This window comes from Arachis hypogaea, chromosome 7 (assembly GCF_003086295.3).
Source record: "Arachis hypogaea cultivar Tifrunner chromosome 7, arahy.Tifrunner.gnm2.J5K5, whole genome shotgun sequence".
Lineage (NCBI taxonomy): Eukaryota > Viridiplantae > Streptophyta > Magnoliopsida > Fabales > Fabaceae > Arachis > Arachis hypogaea.
Genome location: NC_092042.1, coordinates 5,412,447 through 5,433,491, shown reverse-complemented (window position 1 = coordinate 5,433,491; position 21,045 = coordinate 5,412,447). Strand labels below are relative to the sequence as shown.

At 37.2% G+C, this 21,045-nt stretch overlaps 2 protein-coding genes across 2 annotated transcripts; both read left to right on the top strand.

Annotated features, from left to right (window-relative positions):
• The first annotated feature begins 7,458 nt into the window (after positions 1–7,458).
• LOC112701029 (uncharacterized) lies at positions 7,459–7,980 on the top strand. The gene has a single exon (XM_025751832.1). It carries the CDS (start codon positions 7,459–7,461, stop codon positions 7,978–7,980), a length of 522 nt encoding a protein of 173 aa, XP_025607617.1.
• Positions 7,981–8,010: 30 nt separating this feature from the next.
• Positions 8,011–8,748, top strand: LOC114924227 (uncharacterized). The gene has a single exon (XM_029288113.1). It carries the CDS (start codon positions 8,011–8,013, stop codon positions 8,746–8,748), a length of 738 nt encoding a protein of 245 aa, XP_029143946.1.
• The last annotated feature ends 12,297 nt before the right edge of the window (positions 8,749–21,045 follow it).

Genomic DNA, 21,045 nt, shown 5'->3' with positions numbered 1-21,045 from the left:
ATAATTTTAGGTTAAAAATTTAATTTGATGTGTATCAGGATAAGATTAGATTTTATATTTCAATGAATGGTATTATGTTGTAATTAAAGTCTTTGTTGTGATATTTTTATATTTGATTGTGTCTAGTATCTGTAAAAGTCTAAATAGCTATAACATAAAAAACATTACAAGCTTAATTTTTTTACTGATATAAGAGTATGATAGTTAATTACCTTAGTTAATATAAATTTAAAGAGAAAAAAAAAAGAGTAGAATGTAAAGTAAAGAAGGTTTAAAAAAGAAGTTAAAAAGTGTGATTAGAAAAAAAAAGAATTAAAAAGAACGGAATTAGAAGATAAATTTAGATATACATAGAAATATCATATCAATAATATTTTTATAATTAAGTATAAATAAAGTATTCTCTTTGAGTATTCTTAGTGTATGTTTTTTTGGTGTCTAAACAAGGAAAGAAACAAAGCAAAAACTATCCTAAATCCGAGCGGATGATTCGTTGAAGATCAACACAAGGCTCAGACCAAATAACATGATTAGAGTTATTCTTGGCACCATATTTAGCCATCCAATCCGCAGCTCTATTTGCTTCTCGGGACACCCATTCAACGTGAACAAGCCAAGGACGAGATAAAAGCTCCTGAATCTTGTGAACCAAATCTGTTACTTCAGATGAATACCCACTTGTAAGCTCATGCATGATGGGCAGAATGTCAAGGCAATCCGTTTCACATATAATAAATCTTGTGAACCAAATCTTAGTGTATGTTTATTACTAGGATAAGAAATTATGTATTTCAATTTATTAGAATTATAAATTATACCTTTTAAAATAAAAAAATTGATATAATTTTATATCAATATATATATATATATATATATATATATATATATATATATATATATATATATATATATATATATATATATATATATATATATATATATATATATATATATATATATACTATGGCACAATTAGTTCAAATTCTTTCAGAAGCGAATGCTATAGAATATTCCATTCTTGTAGCAGCCACCGCTTTGGATCAGACACCTCTGCAATTTCTGGCCTCATATTCTAGGTGTGCCATGGGGGAATATTTCCGCGATATTGGAATGCACGCATTAATAATCTATGATGATCTTAGTAAACAGGCCTGGCATATCGACAAATGTCATTATTGTTACATTCCCATCTCTTAGAAAGAGCCGCTAAACGATCGGACCAGACAGGTGCAGGTAGCTTGACCGCCTTACCCGTCATTGAAACACAAGTCGGAGACGTATCGGCCTATATATATATATATGACGGATATTTTTTACTATTGTTATTTGTAACAAGTTAATTGAATTAAATAATATTATTCTTATAGAAATCTACAAATAAAAAAAGTTACTAATGAATTAAAATTTAAAATATTTTTTTCCCAAAATAAAAGTAGTATCAGCCTAAATGTTTTGATGGCCTGTTTTACCATAATTAATTAATAATTGATTTCAAAAATTTTTGATATAAATATTCTTTACTTCAAATAGAGGAGTAATAGTCTTTGATTTTTTTTTGTGGATTTTTAGATTTTATGGTATAGTATATTATTTATTTATTAGATTTAATAAATTTTTTATACATTATATTTAAACAAAAAGGACATTTTTTATTACATGCTAATTTTAATTGATTTTTTTGAATTAAAAATATTTATATTCAATTTAAAACCTATTCTATTTGAATACGTATTTAAAAAAAATATTTTTATTAAAAAAATAAATTATTTACTTTTTTTAAAAATTAACAATACCTTACTTAAAAAAAACAAAAGATATTTTTAATAATTGAAATTTATTTTTTAAAAGGCTATGCAAATGTAAAATAATTTTATCAATTAAAAAAATCTTTTAAAAATATAAAAAAATAAAATATTTAAAAAAAAAACAATCCAAACTAATCCTATAGCACCTTTCAGTTTTTCAGTTTATCCAATCAACACCCTCCCTCATCTATTTCCTATCATAGCACTTGGAATGATTTCTGTGATGGAATTTCTATAACGGAATTATTGCGGAAAAAATCCTCCCACATCAAAGGAATTTTAGATTTTATTGACCCCACAAACCTTTTTTGCTATCACAGAAAAAAAATGCTTATCGCCAATGATACTAATCATACCTCAATTGTCTTAGCTGAGTTAATGGTTTAATTTAATCCTATCTCTCCACACATGTATGAAAAATCTTATTTATTTTTTATTTTTTTTGTGACTATTATTGATTCTTGATTTAATTAGACGAAATAGGTATAAAGAAAATTTCTTAGTTATCACTCTAAAAATTACAAAGGAATTTAGTTATCATTGTGCACTATAAATACTTAAATAAAAAATATACATTAGTTAAATAAAATTTTCAATTTTTAATTTAATAAAAAATTTAAATAGAGAATATAAAGGATCAATATTTTTAATGTATAAAAAAAAGAAAAAAATTTATTAATTCAAACCTAAAAAAAAAGTGATAATACAAGAGATAAGTTGCATTTTAAGAAAAAGAGCTCAATAAATTTATAAGTGTCGTACTCAATTTTGGTTGGGTAGACTCCATTAAAAGAAGATTAGTTCAAAATAATTGTAAATGGTTCAGTCCTTTAAGATAGGGGAATTTCTGTTCTTGTAGCAGTTTAATTAGAGAGTTGAATGACATTCTCGAGGGATTCATGATGACCATTGAAAAAGTGACTATCATTAGTCAACAAAATACCCAACCAAATTAATGAGCCGAAACCACGGTTAAACACATTATTCAAAGTGTAACGGCAGAAGAGGAAGAGGAGAAAAGGTAAAAGAACACAAAAAAAATAAATAAAAGAAATTCTTCACATATTATGAATATTAAATATTAAGACTGCTTTTAAAAGAGAAATTTAAAATTAAGAGATTGAACATTATATTTAGTTTAAAATAAATATAAATATTAAAAAATAAATTTAAAATTTAAAAAATGATATTTTTTAAAAAAATGTCATTAAAATTTTAATTATTTTTTAAAATTTTTTATTTTCTATATGTTTATTTTCTAAAAATATTAAAGTGACTGAAATTTTATTTTCTAGTATTGAAATTTTAGTTTCAAACTCTACCTTTTAAATATAATACTAAATTTTAATATTCTAATTTTAATCTCATAAACAAATTATACTTAAAAGAAATGAGAGACTTTTATTTGAATTTTGATCTTATTTATATATATTAGATTTATTTCTATGTAATTTTGTAAAAATATTTTTAAAATATATTAAGAATAATATTTAATTTTCTCCAAATTATCCGCTTAATGAATTATTTCCACTTAATGAATTATTTGATTATTGAGTATGTTTCAAAAAAATTTATCAAATTAAATCTTTATATAATAAATTGATGTTATGGCTAATATAGTGTATATATAATATAATTACATTTTAATTTATAATTTTAGGTTAAAAACTTAATTTGATGTGTATCAGGATAAGATTAGATTTTATATTTCAATGAATGGTATTATGTTGTGGTCAATTAGTAATAACTCAAATGGTATAATCTCTCTATACTCAATTAAGAGATTGCGGATTCGAGTCTCTTATCTTTGGTAAAAAAATGGTATTATATTGTGATTAAAGTTTTCGTTGTGATATTTTTATATTTGACTGTGTCTAGTAACCGTGAAGATCTAAATAGCTAAAATATAAGAAACATTACAAGCTTAATTTTTTTACTGATACAAGATATGATGGTTAATTACTTTAGTTAATATAAATTTAAAGAGAAAAAAAGAGTAGAATGTAAAATAAAGAAGGTTTAAAAAAGAAGTTAAAAAGTTTGAATAGAGAAAAAAAATTAAGAAGAATAAAATTAGGAGACAAATTTAGATATATATAGATCATATCAATAATATTTCTTTAATTAAGTATAAATAAAATATTCTCTTTGAGTACTCTTAGTGTATATTTATTAATAGGATAAGAAATTATGTATTCTAATCTCTTAGGATTATAAATTATACCTTTTAATATAGAAAAAAAATTGATATAATTTTATATCAAATTAATGGGTCTTCATAACGGCACTCTTGCCGAAAAAATCTTTCCACATCAAAGGAACTTTAGTTTTCACTGATCCCACAAGCCTTTTTTGCTATCATAGGAGAAAAATGCCTTTTCGCCAAATATTACTCACCATACCTCACTTGTCTTGGCTGAGTTAATGGTTTAATTTAACTCTACCTGTCTAAAGATGTATAAAAAATCTTATTCATTCTTGATTTTTTTGTAACTATTATTGATTCTTGATTTAATTAGATAAAATAGGTATAAAGAAAATTTCTTAGTCATCACTCTAAAAATTACAAAGGAATTTAGTTATTATTGTGCACTATAAATACTTAAATAAAAAATATATATTAGTTAAATAAAATTTTTAATTTTTAATTTAATAAAAAATTTAAATAGAGAATACTAAAGGATCAATATTTTTAATGTATAAAAAAAATCATTAATATAGGTTTAAACCTAAGACAAAAAAAATGTTAATACAAGAGATAAGCTACGCTTTTAAGAAAAAGAGTTCAATAACCTTACAAGTATCGCACTCAGTTTTGATTGGGTGGACTCTATTGGAAGAAAATTGACTCAAAATAAATGTGAATGGTTCACTCTTTAAGATATGAATTTCTGTCATTCTAGCACTTTAATTAGGGACTCAAATGACATTCTGGAGGAATTCATGATGAATATTGAAAACATAACAATCATTAGTCAACAAGATGCTCAACCAAATTAATGAGCCGTACACATTGAAAACCACACTTAAACAAATTGTTCAAAATGCAATTGGCATGGCAGAAGAGGGAGAGGGGAGAAGGGTAAATAAAAAAATAAAAAATAAATTAAAAAAGTTCTTCGCATGTTATGAATACCAAATATTAAAACTGTTTTTAAAAAAGAAATTGAAATTAAGAGTTTGAACATTATATCTAATTTAAAATAAATATAAAAATCAAAGGATAAATTTAAAATTTTAAAAAATAAATAGAGATATTTTTTAATTATTAAAATGTTAATTATTTTTCAAAAATTTTTATTTTCTGTATTTTTATTTTCTAAAAATATTAAAGTGACTAAAATTTTATTTTTTGATACTGAAATTTTTAGTTTTAAACTCTAACTTTTAAATATAATACTAAATTTTAATATTCTAATTTTAGTCTCATAAGATAAATTATACTTAAAAAAATGAGAGATTTTTATTTGAATTTTGATCTTATTTATATATATTAGAGTTATTTCTATATAATTTTGTAAAAATATTTTTAAAATATATTAAGAATCACATTTAATTTTTTTTAAATTATCCACCTAATGAATTATTTCCGCTTAATGAATTATTTTATTATTGAGTATGTTTCAACCAATTTTATCAAATTAAGTCTTTATATTCAATGATCATGTCTGAGGCTAGGGAGAAAAATACAGCATAATTCCACGTCACATTGCAAATTTCATTTTTCCTAAACCCAACATCTTATTGACACCCCAATGTTTTGTCACCAACACATGGAATATTGCATCTTTTTTTAGTCCTACAACTTTTTAAGCAATCGAGGTTTCGAATTTCTAGTCCTTAATGCTTTTGTTTTATTAGATTTGTTAAATAAGAAATTGGTATACCAACAAAATGATATCTAGAGAGAAAAAAGTGCCTTTCGATTTGCTTCTAGAAGAAAATGTTGTGCATTAAACATTTTGAGGTAAAGAATTTAGATTAATTTATCTAACACGATTTTCTGATTAAAACAGAAAATTATCTATTATCTTTTAAGTTGATAATAATAAGCTTTAAAAATAAACATAACGAAAAATTTTTGATAATTAAAAGGGCAATTTCGCAAATAAAATGAAGGAGCAAAATTTTTACGCAAATACAATATTGACAATTTCCAGACACAAATGTAATAAACGCAACTATATATAATTCGCTACACCCTGTAGCAGAACTCAATTACACGTAATCCGCTACAGGGTATCGCAGATTATGTTGAGGACTGAGTTACTCATAAACCATTACACCATGTAGCGGTTTATGACCAAATGGCGCTACACTCATAATCCGCTACACACTCTAGCGGATTATGAACAATGTGGATTGATGGGAAGATGCCTATATATACCCAACAAGTGGCGTAGATTGTCATTCTCATTCATTCATAACTTGAGGAATGGAGAGTGAAGAGAGCTTTTTGGAGTTAGTGCATCATGTTGGAAAAATAAAAAAGAGTAAGAGGCACGGTGTCAAGTTTACAGACAGAGAACCGCTGAGTGTTTTTGTCAGGTCGTCTGATACACTGTTGGATCTGCAGAGCAGTATACTACAAAGTGGGTGAAGAAGCTGTTCTACAAGATCCCTATTGCGGTTGTGTCAACCGGCGTGTAATACGAGACGTTCGTGTTACGAACAGATGAAGATATGCAGGTGTTGTTTCATTGTCGTCGAAGTTTTCTGGAAGTGAGGATACATGAGTTGTTTGCGAAGCTGAAACATGGGATCGATAGTTCTGGTGCATCCGCTCCAAACCCCCAGTCCACTACGATGGGGGTGCCTCCACTTCGATGCCTGTCGTTGCACCTGAGTGTTTGTTGGAGTATCGGCCAGCCGGTCCAGTTGGGGCATTCACCTCAACTCATCCATCTCCAGATGTAGGACATGAGGGGGAACCGGATTAGGTGGAAAATGCTATGCAAGAGAATGATTCCGATGAAGAGCCTGCTGACATTGGAGGGGACAACGATGATGAAATTTTGACAAACCCAGCAAGATGTCAACCGACGTCAAGTGCCGGCACACATGAGCAACCTGCACATTATTCTACCCTGGATCTGGGAGCCATCATCCAACCGACGGATTCAGCACCAACCTTTGGGGGTCGAGGCTTGCACGAGAAAAACTCTGTAACTGAATTTCAAGTTGGCCAATCTTTCCATAGTAACAAGGAAGCTGTGCTTACTATAAAGGATTACAACATTCGGCGCGGAGTTGAGTATAGAGTGATGGAGTCAGATCATCTTAAGTACCATGGAAGATGCAAGGAGTTTGGGAAAGGTTGCACATGGATGATTCGCATCAGCCTTCGAGCACGGAAGGGAACCTGGGAGGTTCCGCGGTACAACGGACCACACACATGCTTGGCTACATCGATATCCAGCGACCACGACAACTAGATTATCACGTGATTTGTGCGAAGATATTTTCTCTGGTTCGAGCCAATGCGGCGGTATCGATAAAGGTGTTTCAAGAAGCTACCGAAGGAATGTACGGGTTCAAGCCAAGTTACAGGAAGACGTGGTTGGCAAAACAAAAGGCGGTAGCACAGATATACGGGAAATGGGAAGAGTCCTACGCCGAGCTACCTCATTAGATCCTTGGTGTGCAGTCCACTATGGAGGGGACGGTTACGTTGTTGAAGACATCTCCGGGTCGCGTGGGTGATGACGTGGATGACTCAATCGTGTACTTTCATCGTCTTTTCTGGATGTTTCCTCCTTGTGTTGAAGCTTTCCGACATTGCAAGTCATTGGTAAGCATAGACGGTACTCATCTGTATGGCAAGTATGGAGGGACTTTGCTCATGGCCATCGCTCAAGATGGAAACTCCAACATCTTGTCTATTGCTTTCAGTCTCGTGGAGGGAGAAAATACCGAGTCTTGGTCTTTCTTTCTGACCAACCTGCGGCAACATGTGACTCCGCAACAGGGGATACTGGTCATTTCAGATAGACACAATGGCATCAAGGCTGCACTAGAGAACCCGAACAGTGGGTGGTTACCCCTGCTTGCGTACCGAACATTTTGTATTCGGCATATTGCAGCTAACTTCGCACTCAGTTTCAAGGGCACGGATGCAAAGCGTTTGCTTGTGAATGCTGCTTATGAGAAGACTGAGGCAGAGTTTCACTATTAGTTTGATATAATGCGGACTGAGAATTCGACAATGTGTGATTGGGCGAATAGAATAGAATACGATAAGTGGACTCAGCACCAGGATGGTGGCAGACGGTTCGGTCACATGACGACCAATATATCTGAGGGTGTTAATTCTGTTCTTAAGGGTACACGAAATCTTCCGGTTACTACCCTATTCAAGTCCACATATGGTCGGCTAGCGAAGTTGTTTGTGATTCGTGGTAAGACGGCAGAGGCTCAATTGGCCAGCGGTGCCAAGTTCTGCCAGTCTTTTATGAAGGCGATGGAGCGCAACTTGAAAGACTCCAGATGTTTCACTATTACCCTGTTCGATAGACACCAGTCTGAGTACACCGTTGCCGAGACGACGCCCACCGGGAGCTTTTCACTTGGGACGTACCGAGTTTCCCTCCAGCACCGTACATGCGACTGTGGATACTTTCAAGCTCTCCATTACCCATGTTGCCATGCGATTGCATGTTGTGCCCAGTCACGGCTTGACTGGTCTATCTATGTCGACGAGGTCTACACCATGCAGAAGGTGTTCAGGGTGTACCAGATGGGTTTCGTGCCGCCAATACCAAAGGGACTTTGGCCACCTTATGACGGTCCGACCGTTATTCCGGACCCCAGCTTGAGGCGTTGTCGTGATGGACGACCGAGGTCTACCAGAATCTGGAACAACATGGATGAGGCCGACCCTAACCGATCCAAGCGGTGCGGGCTATGCAGACAGCCTGGGCACACGCGTAGGTCTTGCCCCTAGAGAGGCTCCACCGTTGCCGGTAGTTCGTAGGACTTCTAGTCTGTGTGCTTCTACTTTTTTGAATTTTTTATTCTCCTGTAGCAATTTACACTTTCGGGTGTTACTGTTAGTTCCTTTCGTGTGTTTGTGTTAATCTTGGTTCCGACCTATTTGTATGACTTATGACTTATGCCTAATGTAGAAATTTAATCCGTGTTACTGTTAATGTCTCGTGCCTATTATATTTCTATGGCTTATTATTTATGGACACTGTATTTGTATAACTTCGTATATTTTGCATCACGAGTTGTTACTGTAAGACTGGTATATATAGGCATCTTCCCATCAATCCACATTGTTCATAATCCGCTAGAGTGTGTAGCGGATTATGAGTGTAGCGCCATTTGGTCATAAACCGCTACAGAGTGTAGCGGTTTATGAGTAACTCAGTTCTCAACGACTTAACGTAATTCGCGATACCCTGTAGTGGATTACGTGCAATTGAGTTCCGCTACAGGGTGTAATGGATTATATATAGTTGCATTTATTGCATTTGCGTCTGGAAATTGTCAATGTTATATTTGTGTAAAGGTTTTGCTCCTTCATTTTATTTGCGTAAATTGTCCCAATTAAAAGCATCTATTAATCTGTCCAAAAAAAAGGATCTATTAAATATCTATCCAAACATTAAAAAAATATTCTTTCCCAAAAAACTTTTTAAAAAATATTTTTTAAACAAAAATTATATATTTATACTAAAAATTAGACATTAAATCAGTTACTAAATATTTATATTATGTATATATAATATATATCTAATATAAATAACTGATTTAATAATTAATTTTTAATGTAATTCTCATATGATTACTTTTAAAAAAGACAATTAAAAAATAACCTGAGATATACTAAGAATTTTTTTGAGTGTCATTAAATTATTTAAAAAGTATTTTTTTATATTTGACAAAATTTTAGTAGTAAAAATAAAATTATTAAAAAATATCCTTTTTTAAAGGATTTTTTTATATCAAAAAAATATTTTTAACATAACAAATAAACAAAAAAAATTATATTATACTACTCAAACATAATTATTAAATAAAAAAAATATTTTTACATTAAAAATTCAACATTAATTTTTTATTTTTCTAAAAATAAAAAAATTACTTAAAAAATATTTTTGTAAAGACTCACCCAAATAAACTTTTAGAAAATAAAAAATCCCTTTTTTCAGCTTCTAGAGAAATCTTACCGTAATTATCATAAAATAATAAAAAGATTGTGCATTTTTAATGAATAATGATGATCTTGCTATATTATTATTATTATTATTATTATTATTTGTTCATACCCTGGCCCAATACTAAGGCCCAGGTCCAACTAAAAGGCCTAATCTAAAGGATTAGAGCCTAGCTAAGTACCGGCCTTCATATAAGAAGTCGGTATCAACCACGACTTGGTCAGAAGAGGTCGGATGCGGGATTAGTTGGCAGATAAACACTCATTCAAATGAGTAACCGCCCCTAAAATCTCTCTAACCGCCTCATAAGGCCGTATCTTAACCTCCCCAAGATAATAGGGACGGTTGCCACCCTAAAGATACGGCACTACACCAACGGTGGTTATTGGCTCTCCTCTATAAATACACTGACACCCCCTCAGGTATCTCCAAGTCCAATACTCTCTAAGACCTGCTTACACTCTTGCTAACTTAGGCATCGGAGTGTCTTTGCAGGTACCACCCCCCATTCCCACGCGAGCACAAGTCGGACGGAGCCTCCCGAGTTGCGGACATATCCGGAGTTCTCCTCCATCACACGCTTGGGCCGCCAAACGCCATTCGTCGTATTAATCTCCGGTTACCTACCGTAACATTGGCGCCGTTGCCGGGGACCCGAGAGATCACTCAACGATGGCGGAAAGATCCCACGAAGAGGGTCATGTGGAAACAGATTCCGAACAAGAGAATCTGGACATGGGTAATGACAATGAAGATGCAGCCCAACAACAAGACAACGACCAGCACCGAGAGGGTACCTCCGGAATGAAGAATCCGAAGGTAAACTCCTCAGATGGACGTGAGTCCGAAAAGGGTGGACCATCCCACATAACTGAACTAATGGGATTGGTTCATAGCCGCCTGGAACAATTAGAACAAGAACGGGAGAGGCAAAAGGAAACCGAAAGGTACCTTAAAGAGGAGATGGAACGGCGGAAAGAGTTAGAAAGAAAACTCTTGCAGCTAGAATCCTCCCTCAAGAACTCCCGCGATGAAGGAGAAGACCAACTCCCGGGCGGAGAAGATCCTTTCAGCGAGGACATAATGAGGGCAAAAGTTCCAAGGAACTTCAAAAGCCCCGATATGGACCTCTATGATGGAACTACGGATCCAAAGCATCATCTTAGCAACTTCAAAAGTCGGATGTATCTAGCTGATGCCTCCGACGCTACGAGATGCAAGGCTTTCCCAACCACTTTATCAAAAGCAGCGATGAAGTGGTTCGATAGCCTCCCCCGAGATCCATCACTAGTTTTGAAGACCTCTCGAGGAAATTCTTGATGAGGTTCTCAATTCAAAAAGATAAAGTAAAACATGCACCGAGCCTCCTGGGAATAAAACAGGAGGTCGGAGAGTCTTTACGAGCCTATATGGAAAGGTTCAATAAGGCATGTTTAGAGATCCAAGACCTGCCCACAGAGGCAGTAATAATGGGGTTAGTCAATGGACTTAGAGAAGGCCCCTTCTCACAGTCCATATCTAAAAGACACCCCGTTTCTCTAAGTGATGTACAAGAAAGGGCTGAAAAGTACATCAACATGGAAGAGAATGCAAAGCTAAGAGACCCGAATTCACGACCTGGACCTACTTCCTCCTCTAGGGAGAGGGAAAGGGAAGTCAGGAAGAAGGAAGAACCCGGTCTCGAAAGGCCCAGAAAATATCACTCTTATACTCCTCTAAAGACTTCTATAGTGGATGTATACAGAGAAATTTGCAACACTGAAAGGCTGCCACCCCCAAGACCTATTAAAAATAAAAAAGGGGGAAGCCGCGGTGAATATTGCGAGTACCATAAAATATATGGTCACTCCACCAACGACTGTTACGACCTCAAAAATGTGATAGAAAAGCTGGCTAGAGAAGGTCGGCTTGACAGATATCTCATGGAGAGGTCGGACACCCATGGAAAAAGAAAGCGAGACGATATGGACAGAAGAGATCCACCGCCACAGACTCCTGAAAGACATATCCACATGATCTCAGGAGGATTTGCGGGAGGTGGAATCACCAAATCTTCTCGCAAAAGACATCTCAAAAGAGTCTACCAGGTCGGGGATGAGACACCCGACCTCCCCACTATATCATTCACAAAAGAAGATGGGCAAGGAGTAATCCCCGGGCACGATGATCCCGTGGTGATAACCATGATCCTGGCCAATGCCCATCTCCACAGAACCCTAGTAGATCAAGGAAGCTCGGCGGACATCCTTTTCAAGCCCGCCTTCGACAAATTAGGGTTGGATGAGAAAGAATTGAGAGCCTACCCCGACACCCTATATGGATTAGGGGATACGCCAATAAAACCACTGGGATTTTTGCCCCTTCACACAACTTTCGGAAAAGGGGAAAAATCAAGGACTCTGAGTATAGACTTCATAGTCATCGACGAAGGGTCAGCTTACAATGCCTTAATTGGCAGAACTACCCTTAATCGACTCGGAGCCGTGGTATCAACTCCTCACCTCTGCATGAAATTCCCGACTCCAGGAGGAATAGCAACGGTGAGGGGAGATCAAAAATTGGCAAGGAAGTGCTATAACGAAAGCCTGAATCTGAGAGGGAAGGGCAAAGAAGTCCACACCATAGAATTAGGTGGTGCAAGAACCCGAGAAGAGCTACGACCTCAGCCGGGAGGAAAAACCGAGGAGATACAAGTCGGTGAGGAGGAAGGAAAAAACACTTACATAGGAGCCAACCTAGGGGAAACCCTGAAACAAAGGTTGGGTGAACTCCTAAGAGCTAATTCCGACCTCTTCGCCTGGAAGGCTTCCGACATGCCCGGGATTGATCCCGAGCTCATGTCCCATAGGCTCTCGGTTTACCCTGGATCCCGACCTGTACAGCAAAGAAGACGCAAGCTCGGCCCAGAGAGGGCATCCATAGTAGAAGAGCAAGTACAGGCGCTCCTGGAGGCCGGCTTTATCAGAGAGGTCAAATACCCAACATGGCTAGCCAATGTAGTGTTAGTCAAAAAACAAAATGGCAAATGGAGAATGTGCGTCGACTATACCGACCTGAATAAGGCATGTCCTAAGGACCCTTATCCTCTACCGAGTATTGATACCCTGGTGGACTCCAGCTCAGGGTACCAATACCTATCATTCATGGACGCCTACTCGAGATATAACCAAATCCCGATGCATGAACCTGACCAGGAGAAAACATCGTTCATCACACCAAAAGCCAACTACTACTACGTGGTCATGCCATTCGGTCTGAAGAATGCAGGAGCCACGTACCAGAGGTTGATGAACAAAGTGTTTTCCCCCCATCTAGGGAGCCTAATGGAGGTATACGTCGACGACATGTTAGTAAAAACTAAGCAAGAAGTCGACCTCTTAACCGACCTCTCACAAGTCTTCGACACTATAAGGTTGCATGGGATGAGACTAAATCCCGCAAAATGCGCCTTCGCAGTAGAAGCAGGAAAATTTCTAGGGTTCATGCTGACACAAAGAGGGATCGAAGCCAATCCCGACAAATGTAGAGCCATCCTAGAAATGAAAAGTCCGACTTGTTTGAGAGAGGTTCAACAGCTCAATGGCCGACTTGCAGCCCTCTCCAGATTCTTGGCAGGATCGGCACTAAAATCCCTTCCATTATTCTCCCTGTTAAGGAAGGGATGCCAGTTTAAATGGACTCCGGAATGTGAGGAGGCGTTCCAAGAGTTCAAAAAACTCTTAAGCCAACCTCCTATCCTAACCCGACCAGTACCGGGAAAAGACCTCGTCCTATACCTATCCGTCGCAAACAGGGCTGTCTCATCAGCCCTGATCAGAGAAGACGAGGTCGGGCAACACCCGGTCTATTTCACCAGTAAGGTTCTACAAGGTCCTGAGCTAAGGTACCACAAACTAGAGAAGTTTGCTTACTCCTTAGTGATAGCCTCAAGAAGGCTACGACCTTACTTCCAGGCTCACACAATAAAAGTCCGAACGAACCAGCCCATGAAGCAAATCCTTCAAAAGACGGATGTTGCAGGGAGAATGGTTCAATGGGCAATAGAGCTCTCCGAGTTCGATTTGAGATACGAAACTCGGACTGCAATTAAAGCCCAGTGCCTCGCCGACTTCATTGCAGAATACGCAGGTGAACAAGAGGAAAAACCGACTACGTGGGAACTCTATGTAGACGGATCCTCCAACAAAACAGGGAGTGGCGCAGGCATAATATTGGTAGATGGAAAAGGAACCCAGATAGAGGTCTCCTTAAAATTCGAATTTCCGGCTTCAAACAATCAGGCAGAATATGAAGCCTTGATTGCAGGATTAAAGTTAGCAGAAGAAGTTGGCGCCACAAAGGTGACAATCTACAGCGACTCACAAGTGGTGACGTCCCAAATAAGTGGGGAATATCAGGCAAAGGACCCCAATATGAAGAAATACTTGGAAAAAACCTTGGAACACCTAGGGCACTTTGCGGAAACCGAGGTCAAACATATAACTCGGGATCTAAATAGCAGAGCTGACGCCCTATCCAAGTTAGCGAGTACCAAACCTGGAGGGAACAACAGAAGCCTGATTCAAGAAACCCTCCAAAAGCCCTCGGTATCAAAAGCAGAAGAGGAACAAGAGGTACTTGAGGTAGTCGGCTTAAACCTCGGATGGATGAATCCCTTAGTCGAATACCTGAAATTCGACATCCTCCCCAAAGAGGAGAAGGAAGCCAAAAAGATCCGAAGGGAGGCACAACATTATACATTGGTGAGAAATGCCCTTTACAGAAGAGGGATATCAACACCATTGCTAAAGTGCGTACCGACCTCAAGAACCGCCGAGGTGTTGGAGGAAGTACACAGTGGGATCTGCGGAAACCATCTCGGAGCAAGGTCGCTGGCCAGAAAAGTGATCCGAGCAGGATTCTATTGGCCGACCTTGCAGAAAGATGCCACAGACTTTGTGAAAAAATGTCAGCCATGCCAAATGCATGCAAACTTCCACGTGGCTCCACCAGAAGAGCTCGTTAGCATAACTTCCCCTTGGCCTTTCGCAAAATGGGGAATGGATCTGTTAGGACCTTTTCCCCAAGCACCAGGGCAAGTTAAGTACTTAATCGTGGGAATAGATTACTTCACAAAGTGGATAGAAGCAGAACCATTAGCCACTATCACCGCTCAGAGAAGTCGCAGGTTCCTCTACAAAAACATCATCACAAGGTATGGAATACCTTATTCCATAACCACAGATAATGGAACCCAATTCACCGACGCCACCTTTAGAAGCCTGGTAGCCAGTATGAAAATCAAACATCAATTCACCTCAGTAGAACACCCACAAGCCAATGGGCAAGCCGAGGCGGCTAACAAAATCATACTGGCAGGTTTGAAGAAGAGACTACAGGAAGCAAAGGGAGCTTGGGCTGAAGAGCTCCCTCAAGTGTTGTGGGCTTATAGGACAACCCCCCAATCCGCCACAGGAGAAACACCCTTCCGACTAGTATACGGCGTAGAAGCCATGATTCCTATAGAAATCAGTGAGCAAAGCCCAAGGGTAATTCTCCATGATGAAGTCGGAAATGTACAGGGGCACAAAGAGGAGCTCGACTTGCTCCCCGAAGTCCGAGAGAACGCCCAGATAAGAGAAGCGGCATTAAAGCAAAGGATGACTACCAGATACAACAAGAAAGTCATTCGAAGAACATTCGCCATAAATGACTTGGTCCTAATCAGAAACGACATTGGAGTCAACAAGTCAGGAGATGGAAAGCTCGCCGCAAATTGGAAAGGGCCATACAAAATCAAGGAAGTGTTAGGGAAAGGTTATTATAAAGTAACCGACCTGGATGGCACTGAGTTACCAAGGTCGTGGCATGCTTGTAATATGAAAAGGTACTACAGTTAGAAGCGAACTCTACTCCCTGATGTACTCTTTTCCCAGCTCCATGATTTTTTCCCCAAAAAAGGGTTTTTTCTGGAGAGGGGTTTTTAACGAGGCATCATAGTAGAGACTAAGGGAAAACATGCTTTCAAGACCCTTAGTAGCAAAAAGGTACCTTCCCAATTAGTAAAGATCTTTTCTCATAGCTATGTCTCTCTTAAATATCCTCCTTTATTTTTATAAGTCTTTCTACGAAACGCGCCGACTTAAGCTCGACAAAGTGTGAAAATCCCATGAACCGACCTAACATGGTCGTCAGGATAAAACGACGAGGTACAAGTCGGTGTAAAGAGGTTATATGAGTTGATCGTATCAAACTCGGAAACTATCCGATTCTTAAGTCGAAAGGAAATCCGAGTAAAGCAAACTCGAAAGAGCTCCGAGTAAAAGGAACCGAGCTCCGAGTAGACGAAAAACGCATCGCAAAAATAACCTAAGTCACAAAAACTCACTAAAGCGAAGTTGAGTACAAAGGATAACAAAAGAGATATGAAAACCTGAAAAGTTTAAAGTTTGCATACAAGCCTTTGCACGAAAAAGGCTCGAGAAAACAATGCAAACTAACAAAGGGCTTTTCCGAAAAGATCAAACATACTCAAAACAGAAAAAGCATGTGCACGCGTAGAGCAACTTAAACCCTTATCCAAAAAAGGGCACCTACTTCGATTAAAAAACCCTTATTCAAAAAAGGGGCATTTATTTTGTTTAAAACCCTTATCCAAAAAGGGCTCCAAAACAGAATATTTTGTTTACGGCCTTAAAAGGCCGGAAGAAAATTGTTCACAACCACCACAACAAATAAATAGAGTTTAAAAAGGGGGGACCCACAGGCCGGGCCCCCATATAGCCACAAAAATAAAAAAGTCATTTCTGGGATGGAGCAGAGGAATCACCACCAGGAGGAACACCACCAGGACCGGGAGGAGGAGCCAAAGAGGAAGTCGGAGTAAGGATTGAAGAACCCGGAGCATCTTGGGGACGGGGAGGAGACTCTACAATCCTCTGCCCCCGAGTCTTTAGGTCGGACTCGGAAAGGACCTCGGGGGCAGGAGGTTCAACAATGGCGCCATCGATAACCACTTTGTCAGGATGTAATGGAGAAAGATCCAAGTCGGGGGCTATAACCCTGACCTGTTCCAGGAAAATTCTCCAAGACTCCTCGGCGCCCTCAGCTATAGAGTCCTCCAACTCGGTATAAGCATTCCGAGAGTTCAACAAATCCTTCCTCACCTCCACTATATCTTTAAACAAACTGTGGTAGCTGTCTTGCGCCGTTTTCCTCAAATTTGCCTCCAAGGTGCATTGAGCCCGCAGCTTACTCTCCTCCTCCTTAAGGTGATCCCTCTCCTTCCTCAATCTATCCCTCTCCTCCTTCAACTCTTTTTCATGTTTTTCATAAATAAGAAGCCTCCCCTCTAGCTCCTCAACCCTCGAGGACGCCCCCAAAGAGCTGAGGGGAGCCTTATCAAAAATATCCAAAAGTTTGCTACAAACACCCGCTGTCCTAAAACTCTCCTCAGCCATGGCAGTAAGGTGGTTCCGAACAGAAACATCATCCATACTTATAAAAGGATAGATGTTCTTTTGGACGAATGCCAAAGCATCCGCCTTAACCCCACCATCAAAAGAAGAAGAGCCAGACTCTGAAGTCTTGCGCTTCTTCTTCTCGGGCTCGGAGAGAGTTTGGGCAGAAGGGGGTGGTCGGGGCAAACTCGAGGAAGAAATGACAATGGGTTGAGAAGGAGTGCCAGCGTTCTTAGGAGGAGGAGGTGGAGGAGGAGGAGAGGTGATCGCCCCGGACCTAGCCCGGGACTTCGCCTTGGCCTCCCGGACCCTTTGGTAGGCCTCCTGAGCATTCTTTTTTGCCATATCTACAAAGAAACAATCAAGTTACAAATCGGTAAAATACAAGTCGGCAAAAAACAACTCGGCAATAAGAAATGCATGTGCTACCTATGCAAGATTGAACAAAAGTCGGCGTCCCCTGAAGGATTTTCCTCGTATCCAAATATGGGGCCCTCCCCCATGCTTCTCGGAAAAACCCCACAATTGCAGCCTCCACCTCGTCCAAATCATCTGGACCAATCTTTTCGCAAGGGGAGGCCGGCAACCAATAAAGAGGAAAGCGGGGGAGGAATGCTCATCCAGAAGAAAGGGGTGGTGACCCTCTACGGCTTGAACTTTGAAAAAGAAGTTTTTAAAGTCGTGGAAAGATTCGTCAAAAAGGGTGAAAATCCTCCGACCTTGAATGGCCCGGAAGGATACCCATTGTTGTTTGTTGTTTAGCCCACTAAAGGGCTTAGTCATATGAAAGAGAAAGAAAAAAATCCTCAAGGAGGTCGGAAAATCCAGAGCATGGCTTATAAACTGATAAATCTTCAAAAAACCCCAAGAATTGGGGTGAAGTTGAGTAGGGGCAACCTTACAGTGGTGCAAAACGGATATCTCAAAATCCGAGAAAGGAAGAAAAACACCCAAACGGGTGATCATGCATTCATACATAAAGAGAAAGTGAGGGGCCGCCTCATTAACTCTCCCAAAACAGACCCGGTCTTCAGGACCCGGGATTATCAGTTCATATTTGGGCTCGTCCTCATCCGAAGTACAGAGCCTATGATGAGTACGAAGGTGGGTGATGAACTCAGCGTCAACCAACGGTTCCTCCCCAAGGACCGTATCATCAACCCACTGAGAAAGAATATCTACGGAAGCCATCTTTTATATAAAGAGGAAAGTGGCAGAAAACCTACAAAAAGGGAAAAGAAAAAGAAAATCAAAAAATACGGCCACTAAAGAAGAGAGACTTGAAACTAGAATCTACAGGTCAACCTATCTACTCGCAAAACAAAACATGCAAACATAAAGCATGACATGGAAGAAGCAAAACTGACCTTTATCCGAAAATGGAGGTTGGAGAAGAACAGAAGTCTTCGAACGCAAGGATGCAATACGAACAAGATAAGGGAAAAGTTTGAAAGATTGCAGAAACGGAAAATGGAAAGAGAGGGAAAGTATTTATAAGAAAGGCTAAGGGGCATAATGGTAAAAAGCGAGGCAGTCATTAATGAGATTGCACCGTTACCAAAGCCCTCAATCCCTAAACGATCCCTCAACGGACACGACGCTTGAATTGACGTAACTGTCAGAAACCAAAAGTCGCGAAAATCACGTCGGTTCCCAAGATCCGTGTTCTTTCAAACAAGTCGACTACGCACCCGAGTTGAATACTTGAACCCAAACTTTAAAGAAAATTTGGGCTCAAGTAGGGGCACTGTTCATACCCTGGCCCAATACTAAGGCCCAGGTCCAACTAAAAGGCCTAATCTAAAGGATTAGAGCCTAGCTAAGTACCGGCCTTCATATAAGAAGTCGGTATCAACCACGACTTGGTCAGAAGAGGTCGGATGCGGGATTAGTTGGCAGATAAACACTCATTCAAATGAGTAACCGCCCCTAAAATCTCTCTAACCGCCTCATAAGGCCGTATCTTAACCTCCCCAAGATAATAGGGACGGTTGCCACCCTAAAGATACGGCACTACACCAACGGTGGTTATTGGCTCTCCTCTATAAATACACTGACACCCCCTCAGGTATCTCCAAGTCCAATACTCTCTAAGACCTGCTTACACTCTTGCTAACTTAGGCATCGGAGTGTCTTTGCAGGTACCACCCCCCATTCCCACGCGAGCACAAGTCGGACGGAGCCTCCCGAGTTGCGGACATATCCGGAGTTCTCCTCCATCACACGCTTGGGCCGCCAAACGCCATTCGTCGTATTAATCTCCGGTTACCTATCGTAACATTATTATTATTATTATTATTATTATTATTATTATTATTATTATTATTATTATTATTATTATTATTATTATTTTAAAAATTAAAATAATTTTAAGTCCATTTTTGTCATACGTAAAACATAACTTTTCAATGGACAACAATAATGAGACACGATCCATCAAATTAAATAACTTTGGGTATAAATATAAATTTTCTTATTCTTTATTTTGTGATATCATAGATATTAGAAAAGTAATGAATTTCACTACCATTTTTTACAACGACACTCTATATATAATTTTTTTACATTATATATGTTACATGAATTTATAAAAAAAATGATAATATTAAAATTCGAATGATAATAATATCTATTTCCCTGATGTTATCATGACTCTCATAATAGTACAATACTAATATAATATGGCAAGATTTCTTTATATAATCAAAACTCAAAAGCGTAAGGATTTTTTCCTCATTTGGTCGAAGAAATCTTACTAAGAATTATTTTGTGGTCTTACTAACTTAAAAAGGAAATAATTTCATATATATATATATATATATATATATATATATATATATATATATATATATATATATATATGAACTTCAATATCTTTCTATAAAAGTTTTCCATCTTTGTTTTCTTAATGTAGTAAAACTTATTTTTTTAAAATAAATGTATTAAAACAAATACTATTAAAAAACTATTAATTACCAACAGATTTATAGACAGGTTTAATATTCATTATAAACAAAGTTTTAGTTACAGATAAATTTTGTCCATTAGTAAAAATCTCGTCGAAAATTATTTACTAATAATTTTTTTTCATCGATAATTTACTGACAGATTTTTTCTACTACCAATAGATTTTTCTTTGGTAATTCTCCTATCCATTTTGCTAAAAATAATTTTTTTTTTTTACAAATTTTCTTTCTGTAAATAGTGTCAAATTTTTTGACAGATTTTTTGTTGGTAATTAGAGTCTAGAAAAATATTTATAACTCTGCATACAAATGAATTTTCTGTCTGTAAAACGTTAGTGAGGTAAAATAGAATTTTCTTTTAGATTTGTCTATTTGCAAAATAAATCTGATTTCATACAAAATAAATATAATTAAATGAAGACAAATTTTTATCTAAATTTTGTCTAACTTGTATTAGAATATTCATAGTATTTCAAAAAATAAACAAATTCATCGTATCAAACTAGAAGAAAAGTATTGTAAATAAATAAGTCAATTCAAAACACAAATACAAGTATTGATACATCAACTATAATCCTCAGTGTATTATTCAATCATACTAAAAATATCAGATATAATCTTCAGTGTCATCTTCATCCTCCTCATCATCATAATCCTCTTCCGAAAATATTGA

Excerpts from the sequence above, each read along its gene's own strand:
- LOC112701029 (XM_025751832.1), top strand. The coding sequence starts at position 7,459 with ATGGAGGGGACGGTTACGTTGTTGAAGACATCTCCGGGTCGCGTGGGT.
- LOC114924227 (XM_029288113.1), top strand. The coding sequence starts at position 8,011 with ATGTGTGATTGGGCGAATAGAATAGAATACGATAAGTGGACTCAGCAC.